This window comes from Micromys minutus (genome assembly GCF_963924665.1).
Source record: "Micromys minutus genome assembly, chromosome: 18".
NCBI lineage: Eukaryota > Metazoa > Chordata > Mammalia > Rodentia > Muridae > Micromys > Micromys minutus.
The window spans coordinates 1,217,226-1,242,026 of NC_137953.1; the positions used below are offsets into that span (position 1 = coordinate 1,217,226).

Genomic DNA, 24,801 nt, shown 5'->3' on the forward strand with positions numbered 1-24,801 from the left:
AAGGACAGGGTCCACCTAAACAGTAACACAAGCATAGAACCTGCCAAGATCACCAAGTCAACTTCCCAGACCTTTTTTATGAGAGGAACTCTGAGCAGTGTGACCACCATGCCTGTGTTGAAGGCATTTTCCACTGTCTCTCTGGCCATACCTATGCTCACTCCTCCTCTCTGCTGCTCAGTCTGTTTGTGCTCCCCCTGCCCTGTCCACTGTGCTCCCTACTTTCCCCAACTGTACCCCATCTGACCCCACTGCGCTCCAATGGTGTCCTATTGGAAGCTGCCTTTTCTAGGCAACCCTTAGCATAGTATCTCCACATTGTCTTCCCACAAGCCCTCCAGTTTGTCCTCTGCCATCTGCCTGCCCCTTTAGCTTTGCTCCTACCTAGCACCGGCCATTGTTTATCACGTCACATGAAAGTCACCGCTTGTTGTAAGGAACCATCCTCCAAGACAAACTGTTGCTATATCCTCTGTCACAAGATCAGCTCTGCCTCCTTTGAGAATTCAAAGACTTCATCAAAGTGAGACCTATGGGTTGTCCTTGGGACCTAGGAGAGGAACTTTAGAGATAGTATAGTATTTGCAATGCCACATTGAATCTCTTGTTTCAAAGAGAACTCCTGTATTACAGGTTCAATAAAAACCTCTAATCAATACTGAAGGGTTAGGTGGATGACTGTGTCTTACAGCTGTGTGGACACCCAGTCTGGCATAGCCTGACTCACGAATCTGTGGCATTGACCGTGATGTGTTAGCCATTGTCTCCCCTGTACCCCAACCATGATGTGTTAGCCATTGTCTCCCCTGCACCCCAATGTTCTTCATCTTCTCTTTTAGAACCTGAGGGCACTGTCTTCACATCCTCTTTTGGTAAAGCAAGCCAGTCATTGACTATTCTACTTCTTTTCCGCCCAGATTTTAAAGAAATCCTGCATTGAAATTCTAGCGGCTGAACCATCCACCATCTGCGCAGGAGGTGAGTTGAAGTTAAGCTCTCATCTCGTTCATTCAGCTGATGGTATTTTGAGTTCGAGTCGACATTCACTTCATGGGTGAGAGAGTAAAAGTGGGGCAAGAGGCGGGTGTGTTGAAAAATGAAGTCAGAAACTGTTCATTAAATCTGCTGTGGGGAAAGGAAGAGAAAGGGGAAAACATCAGTTGCTGAAGAAAGCTTGACTCGATTGTCAAAATCCCCTTCTCAGGGAAAGCGAATGCCGGGAAGCGTAGAGATACTGGATTTCCACATCAGCACAAGGCTGACCATCACACTACCCTGCCTGCGGGTAGAGTTGTTTTAGACAGCCCTACAGATTACACAGAGGGTCATGGTGAGCCCTTGGCCTCCCCTGAAATGCTGTTCTTTAGTTTCCTGTGTATTTGATATATTTGTCTTAATTCTTTAATCTACCAGACTTTACAAAATAATGATATAGAATTTTAGGAAGTCACCGTAAGGCCCATTACAAGTTATCACCAATGAAAAAAGTCTCTAATTAAAATTAAAAGAGCAGCCTTTTAATGCTCTTTAAAAAAAAAAAAAAGATTTATCTTATGCACATGGATGGATGCTCTATCTGCATATAGAACTGGCATGACCAGAAGAGGCATCAGATCCCATTACAGATGGTTGTGAGTCACCATGCGGTGGCTGGGAATTGAACTCAGGACCTCTAGAGGAGCAGGCCAGTCCCCATACCACGGAGTTATCTGTGCAGCCCCAAGAGCAGCCTTTCCATTCTGGGTTGTCAGCCCCAACTCAAACCAATATATGGTAGCCATTCACCACACTCCTTTGTCTTGATCTAGTCCCTGTTCCAAAGCACACAGTTGGTCACCTGCTGTGTGGTAGTTTTGACATCTGCACTTAAACAACTTTGCTCCCTCCCAACATGGATGCCTTTAAAAATTCTTATTAAACCTTCTTGCATGTCAGGCTCTGTGCAGTTAGAAAAGGCTGCCCATTGAAACGCTGGTTCCACCTAACTGAGCTCCTGCCTGGCAGTGAGACCTGTGCTGAGCTCGGTGGCCTTTGGGCTCAGAGTTCACCACTTACTCCCATAAGCAAGGACTGCAGGAAAAAACTGTTCGGAACTGAGGCTGGTCCACACTTGGAGTCCTGACCAGCACTTCCAGAAAGGACATCACACGCAGCCCCTCACAGGGTCAGATGTTCCCCACAACTCCTCATGAGGCAGGGAAGGTTACCCCAAAGCCAAGCATTTTCATCTTCACATTTACTGTTAGAATTTAGAGGCATGGAATCGACTCATCAGGGCAAAGTCAGATAAAGGTTTCACTTCTTGACCTTCTCAGTGTTTTGCAAAACACTCCTGCCTGAGGCTAGACCCTCATCTGGATGAATGTTTCATGAGCTTCTAGATAAACACACACACACACACACACACACACACACACACACACACACACACACACACTTCTGATTGGAAGAAAAACTCTCATACATTGTCAGTGAGAATGCGAATGTGGGAAGCCACAGTGGAAAACATTTTTTTAAAGATTTATCTATCCATCTTTATTTAATGTATCTGAGTATTACATGTACACCTGCATGCCCGAAAAGGGCATCAGATCATATTATAGATGGTTGCAGGCCACCGTGTGGTTGCTGGGAACTGAACTCTGGTCCTCTGGAAGTACAGCCAGTGCTCTTAACTGCTGAGCCATCTACTCAGCTCTGAAAATAATTTCTTAAAATAACTAAACATACGCTGACTGAATGGGCCAGCCTCGACAGCCCTAGACATTTGCCCAAGATAAAAAAGAAGATGAACAGACATACTAGCCGTTTTTAATAGGCTCAAAGCTATAAACCACTCACATATTCATAAGCAAATGATAGACAAAAACAATTTAATTATTCTGTATGCTGGAATAATACGGAACCCCGAAACAAACCCTGCATAAACCTCAAAGTAATCACAGGTGAGTCTTAAATACACTGACAACAAAGCCAAGCAGGATAGCTTGTCTGAGTGATTCAGTTCTCATGAACTTCTAGAAAATGCAAACTGGGATAAAAGTAATTTTATAGGGGTTTTGGCCCCACCCCAGCCCATGTAGTTCCCAAATAAAAGATACAGAGACACTGTGTCTTATTAACTAGATGTGGCACTGTGCTGGTCAGGTTCTGAGCTGTTCTAACCTCCATCCCAGCATTGTGACTTTCCAACTGAGTCTTGCTCTGTTTGCTCTGCTTCATGTGTGTCCTCAGGGCTATTTTTTCTTGGCCACATGCTCATAGTCCATCCTCATGGTCTGACCTGCCTCATGGTGATCCCCTCCCCTGCTTTTCTCCATCCCTTCATGGTCCCTACCTGAGACCCCCCTACTCCATCTCCACTTCCGCCTTCCTCTTTCTCCTGCCCAGTCTCAGGCTCTAGCCTTTTATCACCAATCAGAGATCGTTGTGGAGTATTCTTTCTGGCACATTGGGTCAACCCTGCAACCTGAGCGTACAAGACCAACCCCAACAAAAGGATGCTTCCTTAGAAAGCAGACCAGTGGTTCCTGGGAGAGAGGGAGGAACAGGAACAGCTGTTAAAGGCAACAGAGGGAAACACTGATGGTTAGAAAGAGGTCACCATCCTGTCTGCTGTCAAGGGTGTATCTCATGTCAAATCCTATCCTTCCTGTGCATGCTAGCCTACACCAATTATGTCTCACACAAGTTGTCACAAAACCAAAGTTTTCTGATACATGTTACAAGGTACAATAAGCATTTATTAGGAAAGAAAACCCGAATTGACTTACAGGATGAAGTAGCCCTGGCTGTAGTCAGACACAGCAGTATTGAGTGAGCAGATGCAAGAAGAAAATAGGCAAATGTCCAGAGACTGAGAGGAAGCCATCCCAAAACTATTGCATTTGGTTTATTTCTTTTTAAAAAAGGAAGAAAGGATGGAGTGTAGAGTAAGCTCGCTGAGCCCCTTGAGTTTTGTCCTTTTAAATTCACAAACTATGAAATTTCCCCTTTGAAATCACACAATTTAGTGTTTTTAACATATCAGTCTTGTATGACCACAGTAGCCACCTGATCTGGTAATGCTTTCACCATCCAGAAGGAAACTGTGTCCCTAGTGAGTAGTCACTCCCCACCCCACCCCTGAGGGCCACCATTGCAGCCACCAGTCACGAGAATGGAACCCTGCCATGTACAGCCTTTTGCATCTGATTTTTAAGTTCAGCATAGAGATCCTAAAGCACCTGTGTCACATGTGCATTAGAACCTTGTTGCAGTAAATGTTAAAACGATGGCTCATCCTTTTATCAGCCCCCTCGGTCTCACTCAGAGGGAGGACCCTCTAGTGTAGAGCTGAGCACATGCATGCGGTCCTCATACCACTTGGTGCTCCAGGCAACCTCTAAGAACTCAGGCGTGGTTCACTCCACCACCCCGTTGTTTCTGTCCCGGGTGGATACGACCATCCTGGCGTTTTCTTTCCTCCACTCCCAGGCACGAACATGACTCCAAAGCCTGATAGCTTTTCATGTAGGTTTATATATTAAATTCTCAGTCCACAAACTCTCTTCTCAATAAGATTATATCCAATGGACAAAGATACAAACTGTCCTTCTATATGAGATTAAAGACCTATAGAATCCCTTAAAATATTCATATCTACCTAACACCTATTAAGTCCACCTGGATCCAGCTCATCCTTCTCGAGCTCCATCTTGATTTTCTCTCCATCTCTCTCCGCCTCCTGTCTCTACTTCCACATCTCGACCTTTCCCCACCTATCTCTCTCCTGTCTAATCATGTACCATCTTAACATAAATCTACAGAACCTGGTCTCTTTTTGTGGTCAGGTAGTATTTTATTATGTAGAGAAATCTATTCATTAGTTAATGGGGATCTGTCATTTCCATTGTAGACGCTTGGGAAAATGCTATTGTGAGTTCTTGAATGTGTGTTTCTGTAGTGACTAATGAAAGTGAACATATTTACATGTATTAACCTCAGGAAATACACAGATTAGACCAGGCCAGGACCTGAACACATGAGCACCTAGCCTTTTCCCATCTTGCTCTTTCTTTCATCCAATGAGCTCACGTAGAAACAAACCCACCCCAGGTCAGACTCAGACAAGCATCTAGAAGAACCAGAAATGCTAGCTTCTGCCATTAAGAACCTCACATTACCATTAGGGATGAAGATTGCAAAAGGATCCTTATGAACTTATATGTCTTGGGGATACATTCCTTAAAGAATAAATGTCACCAAAGATCAAATTAAAGATCACTGCACATAGACAATTCTGAAGGCCCACAATCCACCCCGACACCCCCTGAAAGAGCTAGGATCCCACAGAAGGTCCTGTGTGCACATTTCCTGTAAGCACTGAGCTGTGAAGGGCAAAGCTAGGGTTCTGAGGAGGAGGGACATTAGAGTGGAGTGTCCTAGGTGAGGTGGATTCTGGGTTAGGGTTAGGATCCTTGCTACAGATCCATCACACAGAGTTGGATTATATAACTTCTTTATTCAAGGCTCTGGCAGGCCAGTGAGGCTGCTGGGTCAGATGTTTAAGCTGTTCTGGAAACCAGATGTATGCACTGACATGCAAATCATGCCAGGCAGGGTAAGAAGAGCCTGGCTCTCACTCCGTGGTTGCATGGTTTGGTTCCCATCATGGGTCCCTGCTGTCTTCCTTCCTCAACTCCCTGAGGCTGGGCCAACCAGACATGTGGGGACCTTCTTCCTTAGAGGCCTCCACAGCTGAACCGGCGGTGCTGAACATGGCATTAGGGGAGAGAGCCTGGCGTGCAGCCTGTTTCCAGCATCTCCTCTCCCTTTGCTGATCTATGAGGAAACACGGGGGAGGCCAAAGGCAAGGCAGAAAACACGCAGAGTCAGCAGAAGCATCTACCAGATGTCTGTATGTCTGGCGTTCAAACTAGAAACACAAGATAGCTTTCTCCTAGCTGTGCTGAGGAATTAAGACGCAGTAAGATTGAGCCAGATGGTGTTCAGCAGTGTGCCAGGGTGGGAAGCATCTAAAGTTTTACATCTACTTTTCTAAACTTAGCAATTGTGTGCAAGTATCGAACTGCATATGTAAATCCTTACTGCTCATGACTGCAGCCCCGAAAAACCATATCGATTAATAAAGTTCCCAACCAAGGTTCTGACCCTGAGGATATGAGTCCAGCTTTGCTGCTTCTGGGCAAATCAAAAGGTCAGAACCTTAATCCCCTTACCTTCCTGGTCTCCATTACTCTGATCCCTCCCTTCCCTCGTATTTGCAATATCAACCTCCATGCCTCTGGCCTCCTCACGATTCGTCCCTTGCTCCATGTGTAGGTCATGACAAATGAGCTCACCTGTCCAAAATTAGGATTGGCCAGATGATCTTAAGAAAATATCCAGATGCTGGCTATGTGATAGGCCCCTGGTGCCTGGCTGCCCTAGATTCCAGATCAGGTCTGGGGTCTTTTTAGTCTGTGTGCTCTTGAGTGATTACATAGCTTCTCTGAGATCACTTTCTCAGCTGCACCCCCTGGCTTGCAGGGAGATGGAAATGACATCAGAGCCACACAATGCTCATCACTGGGTCGGCACAGTGAGGGGCCATTAACTATCATCAGTCATTGCTCTAGCAAACAAGGTCTCTGATCTTATGAGTGTGATGTAAGCTCATGACATTTATTTAACTTTGGAAGACTCACATATGCTATCTCCTTAACACATCCCCCCAACCCCGAACAGTCTCTGTTTGGGTAGCAGCTTACCTCAGAAACACTTCCACAACCGCTGCAGTTTTTCTTCTGACTCTGTGGGATGGCTCAGTTGGTAAAGTGCTCAACACCTGGATCTGAGTTCAGGCCCCAGGAAAGAGAACTCTTACGGCCCTCCTGGTAGTACACACGAGTAACTTCAGCACCGGGAAGACAAAGGCAGCTGGGGCTAGCTGGCCATCCAGCCCAGCCTACTCGGCAAGCAGAAAGACCGTGCTTCAAAAACCAAAGTAGACAACTCCTGAGGAGCAATGGCTAAGGGTTGTCCTCTGGCCTCTAGATGCAGGCGCACAGACACACAGAAATAAATAAACAAACAAACAGAATTGATTGCTTGATATCTAGTATAAACAGGCATTCTTAAGCATGTCACTAACTGGCTGTTTTCCTTGCTAGGACAATATTATAAAGAGATTTTTAACCTGTAACAATGCCATTCATACATGTTAAAAATCGAACATACACTCTACCAGTGTGAAATTGATATGTGAGCCCATGAGGTTCTCTTTCTAGACATAGAGAAATGGCCCTGCACTGGAGACCCAATGTCCCTTCAAGCAGGCCATGCTTGACACCTGACTTCCACAGAGTTCCACAGCTGTATACAGTGACTCTTAGACCAGACAGCTGTGTCCCCAGGAGAGAGGAGAACTGAAGAAGTTTCATACAACCGCTGACCTCAAGGAATGCTCTTCTGGTTGGGGGAGAAAGACAAAAGGATATGAGCAGACATTACACAACTCCATGCCCAGCAGAGGTTAAAGTACAGGCTCTGACGTGCCATGGACCATAGTTTCTAAAGTTTGTGAGGCATGTAGGGCCTGGGGAAAGTCTCTCAGGAGATCCCAAAATGTAAATTGGACTTGAGGAGGGATGTTAGGATGGAAGCTTTCCCTCGGTCCCCTCTGGTTGTTTTTGAACTGTCTAGACTTGAAAAGTGGGTAAGATTTGAATGGAGAGGAGGAGGGAGAGGGTCATGGCGGGCAAGAGCTAAAGTAGAGATGGAGCTTCTGAGCAGGAAGCTCTGTGTCTTCCTTGAGAACACCGGGGAGAAGGGGTCAGTGAGTGGAACAAAGCCTTTCTGTTGCTGGTGTTCTAACTGACCTGATCCCTGGGACTCTGAAGCTTCTTGAAATAGCAGCCAGGGGCTCTGCGGTGGACAAGAAGCACATTTGCAGGTGACAGTCATGTGATGTGTGGTGTTGTTCCTCATTTCAGAATCCTTCCAAGTGGTTGTAAGAGGAAATGGCTTCCGACACGCCCGAAATGTGGACAGGGTCCTCTGCAGTTTCAAGATCAATGATTCAGTCACACTCAGTAAGTCCTGGTGTCGGGGTTCCGTGTGTGGGGTTGGTGTGGGGGCTTGCCAGCACAGCCTCTTACAGGGGCCTTCATAGAACTGTTCGGTGCTAATGAGTCCTGCACAGAGGAGTAGCTGGTGCTATTGATGTCTTGGTTCTGACCTGAGTCTGGACCCCCTCCTGAGTAGGTACAACCCAGCTTTTTAGTGGGCGCATGCTTCCTTCCTACAGTCTAAGTCCTTCACTGCCTGTGCAGGTCCCGCTTGTTAGTTAGGGCCTGTGGAGCTCCAGGCTTTTCAACAAGCACTGGAGACTCTAGCAAAGAAAACAAGATGGTCTGAACAGAATATTCCTGAACAAAGCAGAAAGCCAGAATACTGGACTCGTATGTGTAGATTCTGGGACCTTTTCAGTCTGGAGGATTTTTGCTGGGAGGAGCCAAGCAACTCTCCTTGTGGCGAGTTCCTCACATAACATCAGGAATATGTAAGTAAAACTTAGTGCATCTCATGAGGGGAAACAGACTGTCCTAACAATGGACCGTTGGGGAGACACTTGCAAGCAAGATCTGAATTTAAAGTTCTGTGAGTGACTCAGTGGCCGTCCAGGAGGGATGGAAGGTCTGGGCAGATGCTGGGAGCCTGGTTATTAATTATGTCTGGTGTTAATCACAGGGACGATTTCTGACTCCTGTCTGCAGTGACAAACAGCCACACAGGGCTGTGTTTTCCATCACACCGGGCACTCCTGTGTTCTGCTTGGCAGCCCAGAGGTTTAGGAGGGAAGGAAGGCAGACACCACCCATGGGCAGCTCACCACCCACTCAGGGTCTTCTCCTTATAGCCCCAGAAAACAGGAGGCCTAAAGCTGTTTTGAAGTTAGGGGAACTGAAGGACACACCTCTTTTTCTCTCCTTAACACCTTGAAACCCTCTTGATCGGTTAAGCACAAGCCACAGCTTCCTCATAGACATCTGGAATTTCTGGCTTGGGGTAATATTGAACATTGAAAGCATTCAGTTAGTTTTTATAAAAACAAACAAACAAACAAACAAGAAAACCTGGGACTCCGCTTGTGTGTCCAAAATGGTGTGTGCCGTTTGAAACCATTTTTCATTGTCCACAATGTGGAAGCTGCTTCCAAAGTCACTGTAAATCCCCATCTTCTCTTCACACCCAACCCCAAGAAAGGCAGAAACTTGGAGGGTTTGATTTTTATCTCAAAACAGTGAGGTTTTGAACTGGCCTTCTGTGAGGGCAAACTGTGGGGTGGGTTGTCATGTTAGGACTCAGGACTGCCCCACACTTGCCAGTTGATCTATGAACTCTGATCTCTCATCCCTGTCTTTCTTTCCTGGTATGCACTCATCACCTGTGGCCAGCCCTCCTCTCATTCCCTCAGAGAAATACAGGCCACTGGAGTAGGAAAGGCAGCTTGAACAGCAAACTCACCCTACTTCCAGCACGGCCTTGATGGCTGCAGAGGACAGAGTGACTCCGTCTCAGAGGGAATTTGCTTGTCACACAGCAAAACAGGTGATGCCAGAGGTGAAAAGCAAAAAAAAAAAAAAAAAAAAAAAAGTGTCACCTTAACACAGTGAGACATGTCTCCAAATACAGACTTAAACTCAGTGTCATTATAATCCTAGATCACCATGAAAGGCATTCACTTTAAAGTTGGGAAGGAAATAGTGAGACATTTCACCTTGCTCTTCTCTAATAGTGATCTGATGGTTCTAGCATCGCCATCTTGCAGATGGTTGGACTGTTCTAGAAAGCTGGCCCCATGGTCCCCACATGCCACAGGTGGTTGTTGGCACCTGAAACCTGGCTGTGTGTTCACAGATGCACATGGCCATCTTTGCCACATTAGACAGTGTTGCAGTAAATATTAAAAATGGATTGCTTATCTCGTTATCGCCCTCCCCACCGCCCGCAGTCTCATGCCGCGCAGTGCCACTTTAGTATGGAGCTGAACACATGGATTCTGTCACTTGGTCCAAACCGCTCTCTCCACACAATTCCCTCCCCAGGCAGTTTACTCCTCCTGCCCTGCTGTTTCTGTCTTGGGTGGCAGTTATTGCCCCAGCATTTTTTGTCCCCTCCACTGCCTGGCACAAACATTACTCCAAGACCTGATAGCTTTTCATGCAGGTTTATACATTACAATCTCAATCCACAAACCCTCTAAACTATCAGATTACATCAAATAGGCAAAGATACAAACTGTCCTTCTATATGGTTTAAGGGACCTATAGAATCCCTTAAAATATTTCTATCTACCTATTGCCAATTATGGCCACCAGGATCCAAGTCTGCTTTCTCCGGCTCCATCTTGATTTTCTCTTCAGTCCCTGTTCCTCTTCCATTTTCCCACCTTTTCTCCACCTACCTTTCAACTGTCCAATCATGTATCATTTATCGACTTAACATAAATCTACAAGACAGTGTCATGACATCATTAAACAAGAGAACTGAAGACAGCATCAGCACCTTCAAATACCTTGGCATGATCTTTCATTCCTAGGAATTATAGTCATTATTTTCTGCTAGACAACATTGCTAGACAATAAGGGGGCTGTTAAACTGGATGTTTCACAGTGAACCCCTCCCTTATTGTTTTCAGTTCTCTTTTACTTTTTTTAGTTTAACATATGGTTAGTGGATTTTATTGTGACATTTTCTTTATCACTGTTCTCTTCTGTGTTCACCCTCCCACTGCCCCCCAGCTATAGCCTCAACTCTTACCAATACCTCTGCCCAGAATTCAATGGCAACCATTAGGAAATGGTCCCGGGAGTTGGAAGGATGGCTCAGAAGTTAAGAACACCAGCTGCTCTTCCAGAGGACCTGAGTTCAGTTCCTAGAACTTGCCTCAGGCAGCTTGCAACTGTCTGTAACTCCAGCTCTAGGAAATCACACACACACACACACACACACACACACACAATAAATAAATAAATTAATTAAATCTTTTTAAAAAATACTTTCTGGGGAAAAATATGGTGACAAACAAAATCTATTGAGGACAATTTGTAAAGATGTATGAGTGACATAAGAAAAAACCATAGGGAATATAAAGAAAGTGAGAAGTGATTCACGGTCTAGACCCCAGTCATTGCTCCATATCTAGGTATCTGTTGCTTCCAGCTGTTACTGTAACATAGAATGCAACATTCTGTGCCTTGTTTTCCCTCCATGAAGTGCTTGTGAGAATAGTTACTATGTTATAGGTTGTTAAAAGGCTCAGTGAGACAGATTGGGCTCACAGCATGGCCAAGAACTGGCTACAGGTGTTACTTCAGTATTACCAGTGACCACTAACAGAGAAGTAGCAGAGCATTGTAAAGATGTTACCTGCTGTAAATTTAGTATTTATTTTTAGAAAGATCCCAGTGGAAATTCCCCTGGGAGCTTTTTAAGTTAGCACAAGAATTTTAAACTTTATATGGAAGAGTGAACCGTAAGACTGGCCAAGTAAAATGCGGAAAACCTGCCTGAGCTGACTTTAGAATGAACAACAGAAAAAAAAGATTATTCAAACAGTGCATGATGGTAGAATGGGCAAGCAGCAACAACACGGAGCCCCAAACAGAGCCAAACTCCACTATGAACTTAGTATTAAATTAAGTGGCCGTTTAGATCAGTGGTGCTGCCACAGCTGGCTAACTGCTTAGAGAAACGATTATAGTTGATTCTTATCTTGCACTTTACAGTTAAACAAATTCCAGATGAACTGAAAACTTTAATGTGAACATGAAAATATAAAATTTCTAGAAAAGTAAATGTTTGCATAATTACCCAGTAGATAAAAACATTGAGCTAAAAAAAGGACTAAGCTCTAAGGGAAAAATTTGATGGTGTAAGCACATGTTTTTAAATTCTCGTCTTACCAGCCCCATCAAAGATCAAAAGGAAAAGAAATAAGGAAAAATATTTATAATATATATAATACAGGGTCAAAAGGTTGACAACCAGAGTTTAATCCCTGGATCCCACAGTGGCAAGAGAGAACTGACTCCCCAGTTTCTGTCTGGTGTCCACGAATGTGCACATAATTAATAAAACTGTTTCCAGAAGAAAAAAAATGGCTGAAATAGATGAAAAGAAAACTTACAAGAAAACCAATAATCAGATAATCAGATAGAGCACCCAGTGTGAAAACCAGTGCTCACTAATCAAGAGAGAGTGCCCAGTGTGAAAATGCTCACTAGTCACAGAGAAAGTGATCAGTGTGAAAACCAATGCTCACTTATCAGAGAGAGAGCGCCCAATGTGAAGATCAATGCTCAGTAATCATAGAGGGGCCAGTGTGGCCATGGACGTGCAAGAGGAAACAATTGTCTCCCTTTGGTCTTATTCTTGACACAAGTTCCCACGTAGCTCAAGATGACCTCCAACATACCATGTAGCTGAGGGTTGCCTTGAATTCCTAATCCTTCAGAGCACGACGATTACAGGCCTGCGCCGCCACATCCAGCTCTGATCGCTGATTTTGCTATAGCAGACCTGGGAAAAGTAAGAAAGACTCAGTGCTAAGGATTGGCAAAGATGCAGATGAACAACATTTTTTGTGCATGGTCAGTAAGACACCATCAGACATCTTTGAAGGCAGTTCTTAAAATGAGTCTATTGCAGTTGGGAGAATTAAGAGAAAGGGAGAAAGTAAGATGTATCGGAAGTATGGGTGTGGAGATCTCAGAGAAGAGTCTCAGAGAGGGAGATTAAGATTAGAATCCATTCCTAACAGTGGTGAAAATCACAGTTACAAAGTAGCAATGAAAATAACGTTTTATGGTTGGCGGTCACCACAACATGAGGAACTGAGTTAAGCCGTGGCAGCACTGGGAAGGGTGAGAAACACTGGTCAACAGAGACATGGTAACATGGCTGCGTGTTGGGCTACTTCTCACGACAGTAAAGGAAGAAAGAAGGGGGGCCAGGGAGCATTAAAAAGCAGCATTAGATGTTTCTTGGTGGGTGAGCCACATACAAATTACAAGTCGTCCTTCATAATTCCTAATGTTGTAGGAGACTGCTGTGGGAATGTTACATTCCGTGTTAAAACAAAGTTACAAGCAGTACATAAAAGCTGTGTTTGCTACTGTTTCTCTTCACACACACTTGAAAGATGTATCTCCAAATGTTGGCAGCAGCCACCCCTCCAGAAGACTACAGTAAATTTATACTTTCTTCTTCCTGTCTGTTTTCTAAGATTTCTACACATACACTTAGCCCTGCTATTAGAAAAGAACTCACCAAAGTTATTGAGCTTAGTTTAAGATTTTTTAAATAATCATTTAGACCTAACATGCATACTAAACATAGCAGTTGGTTATTTTTCCAATTGCCAGGCTGAAGCCCCTTCTGGCCAAGAACATACCTTGGAAATACCACCAATGTTATCGGTTTGTCCTGGCACGTTCTCCGACTTCAGCATTCAGTGTTCTGTGCCAAGAGAAGGCCTGCTTCCAATTGGAAACCCACTTGCTTAGAGATTTGAATGCTGGAAGGAGGACACGGGGTGTGAGCTGAGAAATGACCCACTTTATGCACAGTAAATAGAATGACAGGCAGCTTACTATACAATAATGAGACCCACACTAGACTGTTCTTGTCTGTATAACAACAGCCAGAAACAAAGACAATGGCTTTTAGACTTGCTCTATATTTCCACGGTCATGCTTTATTTTTTATATGAATGTTACTTCCCAGCTTGATGTCTTATCTAACATGCCTGGCCATGGCTTGCACTTGTACACTCCCAACGGATGGGACTCTGTAACCTTTGAAGGTACTTTCTCAAACAGGCAATTTTTAAAAGCCCCCCCCCCAAACAAAAACCCTCACTTGAATGTGAACAGTCCAGGGTGTTTGTTTGTTTAAACTTTGTCTTATTATACAGAAACTATACAACTCATCTTAGAAAACATCTGTGAGCCAGGGCTGCTGCAGGTACCTAGAGGTGGTTATCAGTGAGTCCGTGACAGCAGATAAAGGGAAATGGAAAAGGAAGAAGAAACCTGAGACTTCCCAACACAAGCCTTTGGTGTAAGTTAGAGCATCTGGTGTGCTGGTCAAAGGCACGGCATGCAGTTTGCTTGAGTTCCTGGAGTGCTGATCCCCCATGAGAATGTCACTGTGTACTTTAGAATAAAGAGACATAAGGAGTCAGTGGGGTCTTGATTCTTCCCCCAGGAAGCTTCATCTAAGGTGTAGCAGCTTCTGATTGCTGAGCACCTAGCTTGTCCGGGTACTGGCCACATGCCTTCTGTGACATCTCTTCCTCGGGTCACCTCATTTTCACCACAGCCACACTGGGAAGGAAGAGTTATCTGTGCCCTCATTCCTGCTGAGGAAGAAACAACTCAGATAAAATGAGAGTCAGAGGCCACTAGATGGCCTGGTAACAACTTACTCCAAGGCTGTGGACCACCTCTCTACTTTGCCATGAAAAGTGAATTCCCTCAGGATCCCAGGGCTCCAGCTCCAGTGCTCAGGTGACTAGTGCACCTGCCTCAGGGGGACCCAATTGCTTGTCTGATGTTGAATATCAGAGAGGGGAGCCTTGAACCCCAGTCCAGGGAAGACAGCTCCCAGAGTTTAGAGCATCATTTTCAGGAGCTACCAATGTGGTCATATCAAGACACCTCCCTGTCCTAGTCAGGGTTTCTATTCCTGCACAAAACATCATGACCAAGAAGCAAGTTGGGGAGGAAAGGGTTTATTCAGCTTACACTTCCACGTTGCTGTTCATCACCCAAGGAAGTCAGGACTGGAACTCAAGCAGGTCAGGAAGCAGGAGATGATGCAGAGGCCATGGAGGGATGTTACTTACTGGCTTGCTTCCCCTGGCTTGCTCAGCCTGCATTCTTATAGAACCAGGTCTACCAGCCCAGGGATGGCACTGCCCACAATGGGCTGCCCTCCCCTCATGATCACTAGTTGAGAAAATGCCTTACAGCTGGATCTCATGGAGGCATTTCCTCAACTGAGGCTCCTTTCTCTGTGGTAACTCCAGCTTGTGTCAAGTTGACAGAAAACCAGCCAGTACACTCTCCTTCCAGTTTTCCTGGATGGCTCCTTTCACTGAGTCCTGTAACCTCTCCTCGACTATGTGTGTGTCTCCACTGCTTTGCTCTCAGATGGAACGCAGGTTTTGTCCTAGTTTTCAAGTGGCTCCTGAAAAGAGTAAGTACAAGTCGTTCAGGTTCGGACAAACAGCAGATAGGTTGGAATCTACCATGAGGACGTGGATTTTGAGGTATTCTGCACAGAGTCTTTTACAGAGGCAGTTTGACAGAGTTATCTCCAGGTGTCCATGTGCAGTCAGACTTGATGTTGGGGTTATCAAGTGTTCAATGCCCTCAAGAGGAAACAGTAAGCCCAGAATAGACTCAGGAACAAAAACGGTCTTTTTCATAAGCAGTACTGAGGCAAATTTGCTCAAGTTCATCCCCTGAAGCCTGCTTCCACCCTTGCACTTCTGTTCTGTGTGGGAAGTTAGCATCCTCCTCCACCTCTGTACCGGTGACTGGATCTTTGTGGACAGTGCCTGTGTGCGTATTGTGATAGAACAGGGCATGGTACAGCTCTGCTTCTTTGTGCGTTTTGTAGGATGATCCTAGAGAGGGTGCTGGGCACAGCTAGACCCTGGGAGCCAGGACAGACTGTAATTCTGTGCTGTTTAACTCCTTACTTAGCACTGGGAAAGGTTAGATTAGGTCTGCCGAGGGGAAGCAATAGGATGCCAGGCCCTGTGCCTTTCAGTATGGGCCCCAGCTGAACTGAGCAGCACGTGCCGTGTGCCATGCACTGTGGCTCAAGGGGTGAGGACAGGGACCTCCTCCCTCCTCTGGGTCTCTGTGAAGCTTCTTCTGGAGCTTGCTGGGACCTGTGGTCATGGCTTTGGGCTTTCAGGGAAGGCTTGCCTCTTAATCTCAACTACAAACGCAAACATCTTCCAAATCTAACTATGCACAGATAGAAGAGTCGTGTGTCACATGGCACATGCCTTCTGCATGAATCCTGAATTGTTGCTAGTGAGGGGAAAACAAGATTTTTAAGAGCACGCTCATTCTTAGCAAATCACAGCTGTTTGGAGTGCAGCCGTGAGTTGGAGCTCGGGACTACAACAACATTTTAAAAGGCTGAAGTTTTGCTGAGAGGATAATTTGTATGTTTTACAAATGTCAACAGTCAAGGAATTTTTGCTGTGGATTTATAGAGAGGAGAAAATGGTTTATAAGAACACTGGGTCCCATTACCTCTGTTTGGTTTTCTTGCAATACTCAAAGCTTCTCTAATAGTTTCAGAGAGAGGTGAACACCAAATCTCACTCACTGAGTTATGTGTAGTATGATCCTAATTCTATAAAAATAATACACAGAGGATGAAATATTATACCAGAAGGCCTCTATGATCTTTATCAGCTGGGCGTGCTGGTGCACACCCTTAGTAATCCTAGCACTCAGGAGGCCAATATGAAAAACACAGCTGGAACTACACTGTGAGTTTAAGACTGGGTAGGCTGGGGTGTATGGGAAGAGCTTGTCTCATGCACACACACACACACACACACACACACACACACACACAGAGTTTATCACTGAGAATTATGGTTATCAAATACTTTTCATCAACTCAGAATTTTTACACTGCACACATTACTCCTGTAGTAGATAAAAAATAAAATTTCATCCTGAGAGTTCAGAAGAGATGTTCTTCTGACAAGCTTGAACACTATGTGAGCTGTGGAGACCAAAACTTGTGCATAAGGTCAGTGGGGACCATCAGAGATCAGCAGGGCATCTGACTCTTACCCCGGATACATGGCTTATCCTCTTACCTCCTTCTCTTCTGGGTTAGTGGTGTGATATTCACACACACACACACACACACACACACACACACACACACACACACATGCTCTCGTGCATGCGCATGTGCTCTCTGCAAATGCAGTAACCCAGACAACCCTCTCCCTTTCCTGCCCTCAACCCCAGACCAGTGTGGATGCTTGTGTGTCAGGTGTGCAGCTCTAGAGCCTCAATACCTCGTCAGGTCACAACCTGGATAACAGTGCAGGGCCTGTAAGAGCCACATTTATATAATGAAGCTTCTCCAAGGAGGATATCACAAATGCTCTGCCATTGGCCACTAGGAACTCGGCCACTGGGCCCCACCTCGCATACTGGGAACCTGGGACACCCTCCCTCCTTCTATCCAGACATTACACTAACAACCCAGGGGCCTCTGAGCTCCAAAAAGACATCTGTAGCCTTGAGTCCTTCAGACCTTCAGCGGCATCTAACATCACACCAGGCATCTCCCCCAACAGTGCTGATGTTTGGAGCTGATAATTCTTGTGGAGATGGCCGTGTCATTCCTCATCTTGTCTCAGATGCTCCCAACTGTTCACTCATGGGGCAGATGCCCACACTTGAGAACCACTGTACCACATACACATGTTCCAAAACCCTATTTGGATAAGTGGATCTTATATATGTAGACACACAAGCACACGCATGCACGCGCTGTAGTCCTGATGTAACGTGGTGGGGATGTAACTCAGTTTAGAACTCTCTCACCTTGTGTTTCACAGACGGCAAGCCTGGCAGCGCTCCACCTTAGTTAATGAGTTGAGTGTTTACTGAATGCTAAGCTTTCCATAATAATTCCCATTCAGATTTATAATGCAAAATTTGAGTGTGGTCGCTATCTTCCAGAAAAGAACTCTTAAGTGTTGAACAAGGCCAAAGGCTTTGCCCAGGACTGTATCCCCATGCGAGGCAGAGAGCCTCTGCAGCTCAGTTCTTCATGACACGAGCATTGTCATGTGTCATGTCTACATGACACTGCTCCCTAGACCCAAAAGGCTCTGAGGACAACAGCAAGGCAGCCCTGCAGAACTCTCCAGTTCTAACTCACAGCAGGAACGTAAGCTTTCAGGGGCTTACAGAAATTCATGTAGCTTAGATAAGGACTAGGAGCTATTTTTCTGTTTTGTTTTTTTCTTGCCAGAAATACATATTTATATCAAGACACAGTTGCCAAGACTTGCAAAGTATGTGAATTATTTAATCAGTCGTAAAAAGAACCCACTGATTGGTGCTTGGATTTACCCCAAATCCATAGTCACCAAACTATAGGGGAGAATTCTGGGAACTTCTTCCCCAACCTTAAGAACGTTATGTTCTTGGGATTAGAAACCTGGAACTGGGCTCATTTCAGTGTAGTTCCAGATTCTTAGTTCTTGGCCCTTAAAGCCGGGCCTCCAAGGAGATTCTCCAGGCCCACCAGGGGACTGGGACTCCTAATTGTCTGCCCTGGGAGGTGTGCTCACTGCTGGGATCCAGTTTTGCCGATTCAAGGTCCTGATCTTTTCAACAAAACATAGATCTGAATTCCAGCTCCAGCCCTTCTGGTACTGTTGCACAAACTCACGTAACTGGCATTTGGGATATTGAGCATTTGTGATCGTCCAGCAGCAGTACTAGTCTCTCCCTTCCCAGTGGGTATAGGAGCATCTTGTAAGACTGTGGCTATATGGTGTTGAACAAAATCAGCACAAATGTGTCTATCTATATACAAAGAATAGATGAACCCTTATGCATATTTATTTATCTACACACACACACACACACACACACACACACACACACACACAAAACTTCTCCAAAACTCCCAGCATCTAAATGATCTCAGTATAGCTGAACAATATAAGTAAGCACTTAGCCATCTTGAAAATTGTGGTCACTTTTGCAGTGGATTTTAAAGTGACTTGGGCGCCATTGTAGTAAAGCGAAGGGTGTCTCTTGAGTCCTGATTGAGTCTCAAGTATGATACTTTGTGCTTAAATTCGTTCTTATTTACTTACACAGCAGCCCAGCGATGTCATGGCCACTGTTTGTAGAGGAACCTGACCCCAGTTACACACTAGTCCGAGCCAAACCTGGCATTGGAACCTGAATCTCTCAGGGCGTGGTCTTCCCCATCTTCTTTACACCTGTAGCCAGCTTCCAGGATGCCCTGGGCCAGTGTAAAGACACTCATTGGCTCTCAAATCCTGACCTAAACCAAATTTCTATCTGATTACCAGACTCCTATAGGATTTAGATTAATATGTCACAGGCATGCTTAAAATTCTGAAATACATGCATTTCACATTCATTAAAAAAAAAAATCTGGACTCCAACTCCCGCCCCTCTCTAATTTTCTCCCTGGTTGGGGAACAGCAACAGAGCTGCTCCAGGCTCCTGGTCTCCATTACCCTTTTTTATCCATGCTGTGCCAGGGAGCAGAGAAGTGAAATGGCCACCCAGGGAGCAGAGAAGCAGAGCCCCATTGTCCTCGGAGTGGATTATGGCCCCATAAACAGCACAACACACTGGCATTGGCAGAGGCTGCGATGGGGGAGGGAGGCTGGGATGACCCCCAAACCGGGCACCAGGCCCCTCTGTGGGGAAGGAGGAAGTCTCTGTGCCCTGCTTCCCAAGTGGCCATTCCAGGAAGGACTCAGATGCTCTGAGTTATGGTAACCAAATGGCCTGCCTTTGTTTAAAGGGAGAGGGAGAAAAAGCCACTCATTTTTGTGGTGAAGTGAAAACAGGCTCCAAACCAAACAGTCCCTCTCAGAGATGAAAATGCCAACTCTACAAGTGAGCCCACAGCCACCCAGCCTGGGTTCAATCTCGGGGACATCAGAGCTGTATCCCAAGCACCCACAGTCCTCCATCCTCCCGTCTGCTTTACCCCAGAAATATTTGGTCTCCAGAACAGGAAAGGAAGACAAAAAGAGAATTAGAAATGTTCCGCTGCCAAGGCCTCAGCCTGCCTCCCACCCCTTGGTGGCTCAGACTAAGAGATGAGACAGGAGCTCACAGGCACTCCAAATCTAACCACAGCATAGAGCCTGGAGTCACAAGGCCTTCTGGGGCCACCCTGTGGCTGCCCAGGGGCTCTGTGGGTGGGGCTGCACCACAGGTACTGTATGCAAGAGCTGTGGATAAACCACAGCCACAAGGAAATAAATAAGAGATCTAGGCAGCCATGCTGGGCAGAGTTTGGCTTATTCCCTCACACTGGCTTTCCCAGAGCAGGAAGTCTCTCCATGCTGCAGAGTTTGGGTCTATCCCGACTTTGCTTCTATAGCCTGTAGCTAAGATGTCACTTTGTCATTCTGAACCTCCATTTTGCATCTGAAAAAAAAAAAAAAAAAAAAAAAAAGATCCTGGGATGGGAAGATGGTTCAGTTGGTAAAGTGGTTCACAGCAGGACAAGGACCTGAGTTTGAACCCCTAGTATGCACATACAATGAATAAATATACAAACAGCAGCTAGGCACAGCAATGTGTGCCTGTAGTCAATTTCAGCAGAACTCCCACTCAGGATATTCCTGAGACCTAGCAAAGCCACCTGCCTTCTGAAACCCAGGGATATGTGCTGCACCTGTTTGTGTTTGACGAGCATTTTCTCCATGAGGATGGCCTCTCTCAAGCTGGATGTAGAGGTGAATCTCCTTAGAGCCCTTCAGCTATTCCTGAGAGAAAAGTAAACTCAAACTGTTGTTTATAAGAATTAGCTTAGATGGACATGGGGCCAGGAGACCAGGAAGGGAGCCCTGAGTTCTCTTCTAATGGCTGCTACTGCGTGTGTTAGGGTGCTACCGTGTGTATGTGTCAGGGGAACTGTCAGCTTTCTGCTGCTCTAACAAAAACCAGTGTAAACAAAGAGGGGAATCAGTTCTTGCAAGTTTTAGATGATCAAATTGGCATGTGAAGAAAGAAAGAAAACAGGGAGAGGAAAGAGAGAGTGAGAGAGCAAGAGAGGAGGGAGGGGGAGAGGGAGAGAGAAAGAACACTACCAAAAGAGCAGCAGTATCTGCCCCTCACCCCCAGTGATTCCTTCCCCCCACCTCCCACCTCTGCCAGCATGGTACTTAGTTCCAGTAGTAAACTCTCAGGGGACATTTTATATTCCAACCATAACCCAAGGCAAGAGGAGGTTTCACTTCGCACGGTTCTCTGTTTTCATCCTGTCCCTCTGGACTTGGTTGGCAATCTCCAAAAAACACAGAACTGGCCACCATAACTTTGTGACTTCCTTTTTACAGACGAGAAGCCCTTCGCTGTGGAAGACACCTACTTGCTGTGCCCGGCACCAATCTTAAAAGAAGTTGGCATGTAAGTTTTCATCAGCCACAGAGTCCTACAGTCAGACAGGATGAGGCAAGACAGGAGAGACAGTGACATATTTCTTCATTATCATGTGGGACCTTTCTCTAGATTCTGCCAGTGACCCTGGTGTCAAAGCTCTAGCAAGCCAGGCACCAGGTGGTTTAAATTGTTCTTCATCCTCTGCTATTCAAGGCGGATAAGACTCCCATCTGGGCTCACTAAAAAGGACTGGATAATTCGCTCGGGGTCACACAGCAGCCAGTGGGAAAGTCTGTTGACTCAGTCCCAACCACATTTCTAGAAAGTTCTCACATGCATCACCTCACTCTGTCAACATCCGTGTCCAGCAAAGTGACTGTTATCTATTTCTTAAAAACAAGGAGAGTCAGAAAGGCAAAGGAAGTGCTCTTAGCTCCGTGAGGCCTAATAGACAGAAGCCAGGAGAAGACAATCCAGTCCAGTCTGTCCACAGCGGTACCTCTAGGAGTCGAACAGGGAGCCACAAAACTGCCCCACCAGACCATGAGTCCATATTAACAAGAACTCAGCGCACAGCTTACAATTTGTCCAATTTATCCCTATTGATTTTGCATGGCTCTAAAAAGTGCTTTCCCTATCAGGCTTTGGTGACACACACCTTTACTCCCAACACTCAGGAGGCAGAGGCTGGTGGATCTATGAGTTCAAAACCAACCTGGTCTCCAGTGCTACACAGAAAAACATTGTCTCAAAAGAAAAAGAAAGGAAGGAAGGAAGGAGAGAGAGAGGAAGAAAGAGCTCTATCTTATCATGGGATATAACTGGTTAAATAAAGGCAGGCTTTGCTTGTCCCTGTAATTCAAAGTTAACGTCCTGCTTTGACATATCAAGTGAGCACATCCAAGCATCTCTTGGATGCCACAGGCGGTGGCCCCGAGACTGCTATATGGAAGAATCTCCGGCCCCACAGGGAAGTGAACAAGACTGTCTGGCTCTCAGTCTGCTGTTCATGGCACACCAGGCTAAGTGCATTGGTGTTTCTTGTCGTTGCAGGAAAGCCGCTCTGCAGGTCAGCATGAATGACGGCCTATCCTTCATCTCCAGTTCTGTCATCATCACCACCACACACTGTGTAAGTCAGAACCTTCCAGCTCATTGCCGTTAGTCTTTTGCAAATGCTCTTCCCAAACCCCAGGCTTCCCCAACATCAACCGTGGAAAGTCTTCTTGTTCTTTGCTCTGCCTACTGAGCCCTGATACCAGCTGGGTAAGGGTGTGCTTTTCTGTGAAGTGTATCAAGGATGCTGTACCAGGTTCTCTGTTTCTGGTGTTCAGGAGGAGCTGTAGTAAGGGTGAGCCCCAGGGTCAGGCAGCCCATGAGAGGGTAGACAGGAAGGCATTAGGTAACAGAAAACAGGTCTTGAAAGAGCTTTGGGTTTTTCTGTTTGTTTGTTTCTTTGGGGGATTTTTTTTTTTTTTTTTTTTTTTTTTTTTTTTTTTTTTTAAGGAAGCAGGAAATGGGTACCTGCTAAAGGAAGGTATAGATTTACAAAGAACCTATCATTTAAGAATGGAGAAATGGAAACTTGTTTACGTGATTGTGGAAATAACCTAGGGCAGTAGTTCTCAACCTGTGGGTCATGACCTCTTTTGGAGTCAAACAACTCTTTCACAGGGGTCCCCTAAGACCACCGGAAAACGCAGATATGTACACTACGCTTTATAACAGTAACAAAAATTCAATTATGAAGTAGCAATGAAAAAAAACTTTACAGCGGAGAACCACCACACATGAGGAACCATACTTAAGGGTTGCAGTGTTAGGAAGGCTGCCCTCGGGGAAAATAAAAACAGATGAATGCAAAGAGAAGCTGAAGGGGCCTAGTACTGGTGACACAAAGCAGCCTCTGCTGGCTCCTACCACATGGATCCCTCCTGTCGTCAGGAAGTTTTTACTGCTGGCTACCCCTAACATCACCTCAGAGCCTGTTTTGTTTTAAAATGTGATGCACAATAAATCAAAAGTATATGTTTAAAAGGGAGGGAGTGTGTATGCGTGCCAGCCTCACCTCATGCTACCCTGGCTGAGCAGGAGCCTCGTGTTGGTGATCCCAAGACATTCTGGGGAGGCGATTCAGGGAAGAGAGGACTTGACTGAGAACACCTGGGCCTATGAAGTTTCTTCTGACCAGGGTCACTGTCTCAGAGCTCAGCCTATCGGGGGCAGCTGGGGCTTAGCTCACTCATCTAAAGAATTCGTCCCCTAATGGGGGTATTTCTAGCAGTACCTTTATTTGGATATTTTCTCTTGTTGACTAAGTGCTTGTTCTCCACTAGCTCTTCCTTGCAATGGGGGTGGTCAGCGAGAATATTTACAAAGGTCTTTCCTGGTTAGCCATGGGAAAGCACGAAGATAGAACTCTTTAGTGATTGGTATCATGTTCTTAGGCTTGTCACAGGTAGATGAGAGATAGGAATTGTGCCCTGAAGCCAAACAAGGCAAAAAAAAAAAAAAAAAAAAAAAGTTTTACCTTGTAAATGCACAGGAAGCAGAGTTTTATGATGGCCATGACTATCCTTCCTGACACCTCTTTATAATCATTCTCTACCCTATGTGGACAAGTCAGTGTAACTGGAATAGACAACGAAAAGGGGTCACTTGACCAAAACAACTAAGGTTGTCATAGAGGAGTGTCACTACTTAGAAATGGTCCTTGCTCAGACATCTGGTCAACCATCCTTTCTGGATAACTAAGCATTACGCTACCAAATTTGACACCTGTGCTTGAGCATCAAAATGCCTTTAAGTGTTCCTCTACTGGGTTATTTTGGGATCTGACTCTTTTAGAAACAGTTGACCTACATGAAATGATTAACATACCCCAAACCCAAGACCTCGGGTCCAGAGTCCTTCAATCTCATAATGCTCTGGCAGTGCGAACCCGTGTGTCTGACCACACCACAGACAAACCGTTGCTGCTATTGAATCCCCAAGGGCAAGGGAGGTTGGAAAGTGATTAGTCTTTGGACCAAGCTCGAGGTATGAAAATGCAAGGCTATAAACTTACATCAGAGTCTCTGAGGAAGAAAGGGCGGCTTTACCAATGTACTGCAAAGTTTAAGTAATCTCCAGGACAGGCCCACTGTGTCTCACTCCAGCTTCCATCTGCTCCTCAAATTACCTCTGTCTGATTATGACACCAAGTCTCCTGTTTGACAGACTCCTGATTAAAATCCACCTTCGGATATATTTCTTTTCTCCTAGGATTATTCTACTAGTCTATAAGAAAATTATTACTACTCTAAGATTTGAGATACAGGTCCATTTATTCATCTGCTCAACAAAGTCACTGATCACAAGATGTTCCCTCCTGGGCACTTAGAATGCACCCAGTAGACAGAGGGTGGGGGCTACATTGTGAATAGTAAACAAAAGAAATGATTTGTATTAAAAATGAGGCGTGCGATAGGGAAAAACTAAATAAGAGGGTTTGGTACTGCCTGGGTCAGTGGGCTCCAGTGTACACAGGTGGCCTTTGAGCAGAGCCCTGGATCATGAGGAACTTAACTGTGAGGCCATGGGAGGG

The 24,801-nt window shown here is 45.5% G+C and overlaps 1 protein-coding gene across 1 annotated transcript in view; it reads left to right on the forward strand.

The window, feature by feature from the left end:
- Positions 1-24,801, forward strand: part of ANTXR1 (ANTXR cell adhesion molecule 1) — a 172,643-nt gene that overhangs the window by 60,533 nt on the left and 87,309 nt on the right. The window contains exons 9-12 of the mRNA XM_080932612.1: positions 918-978; positions 7,977-8,075; positions 21,173-21,242; positions 22,269-22,347. Coding sequence (XP_080788738.1) covers positions 918-978; positions 7,977-8,075; positions 21,173-21,242; positions 22,269-22,347 — 309 coding nt within the window. The remainder of the gene's footprint in view (positions 1-917; positions 979-7,976; positions 8,076-21,172; positions 21,243-22,268; positions 22,348-24,801) is intronic.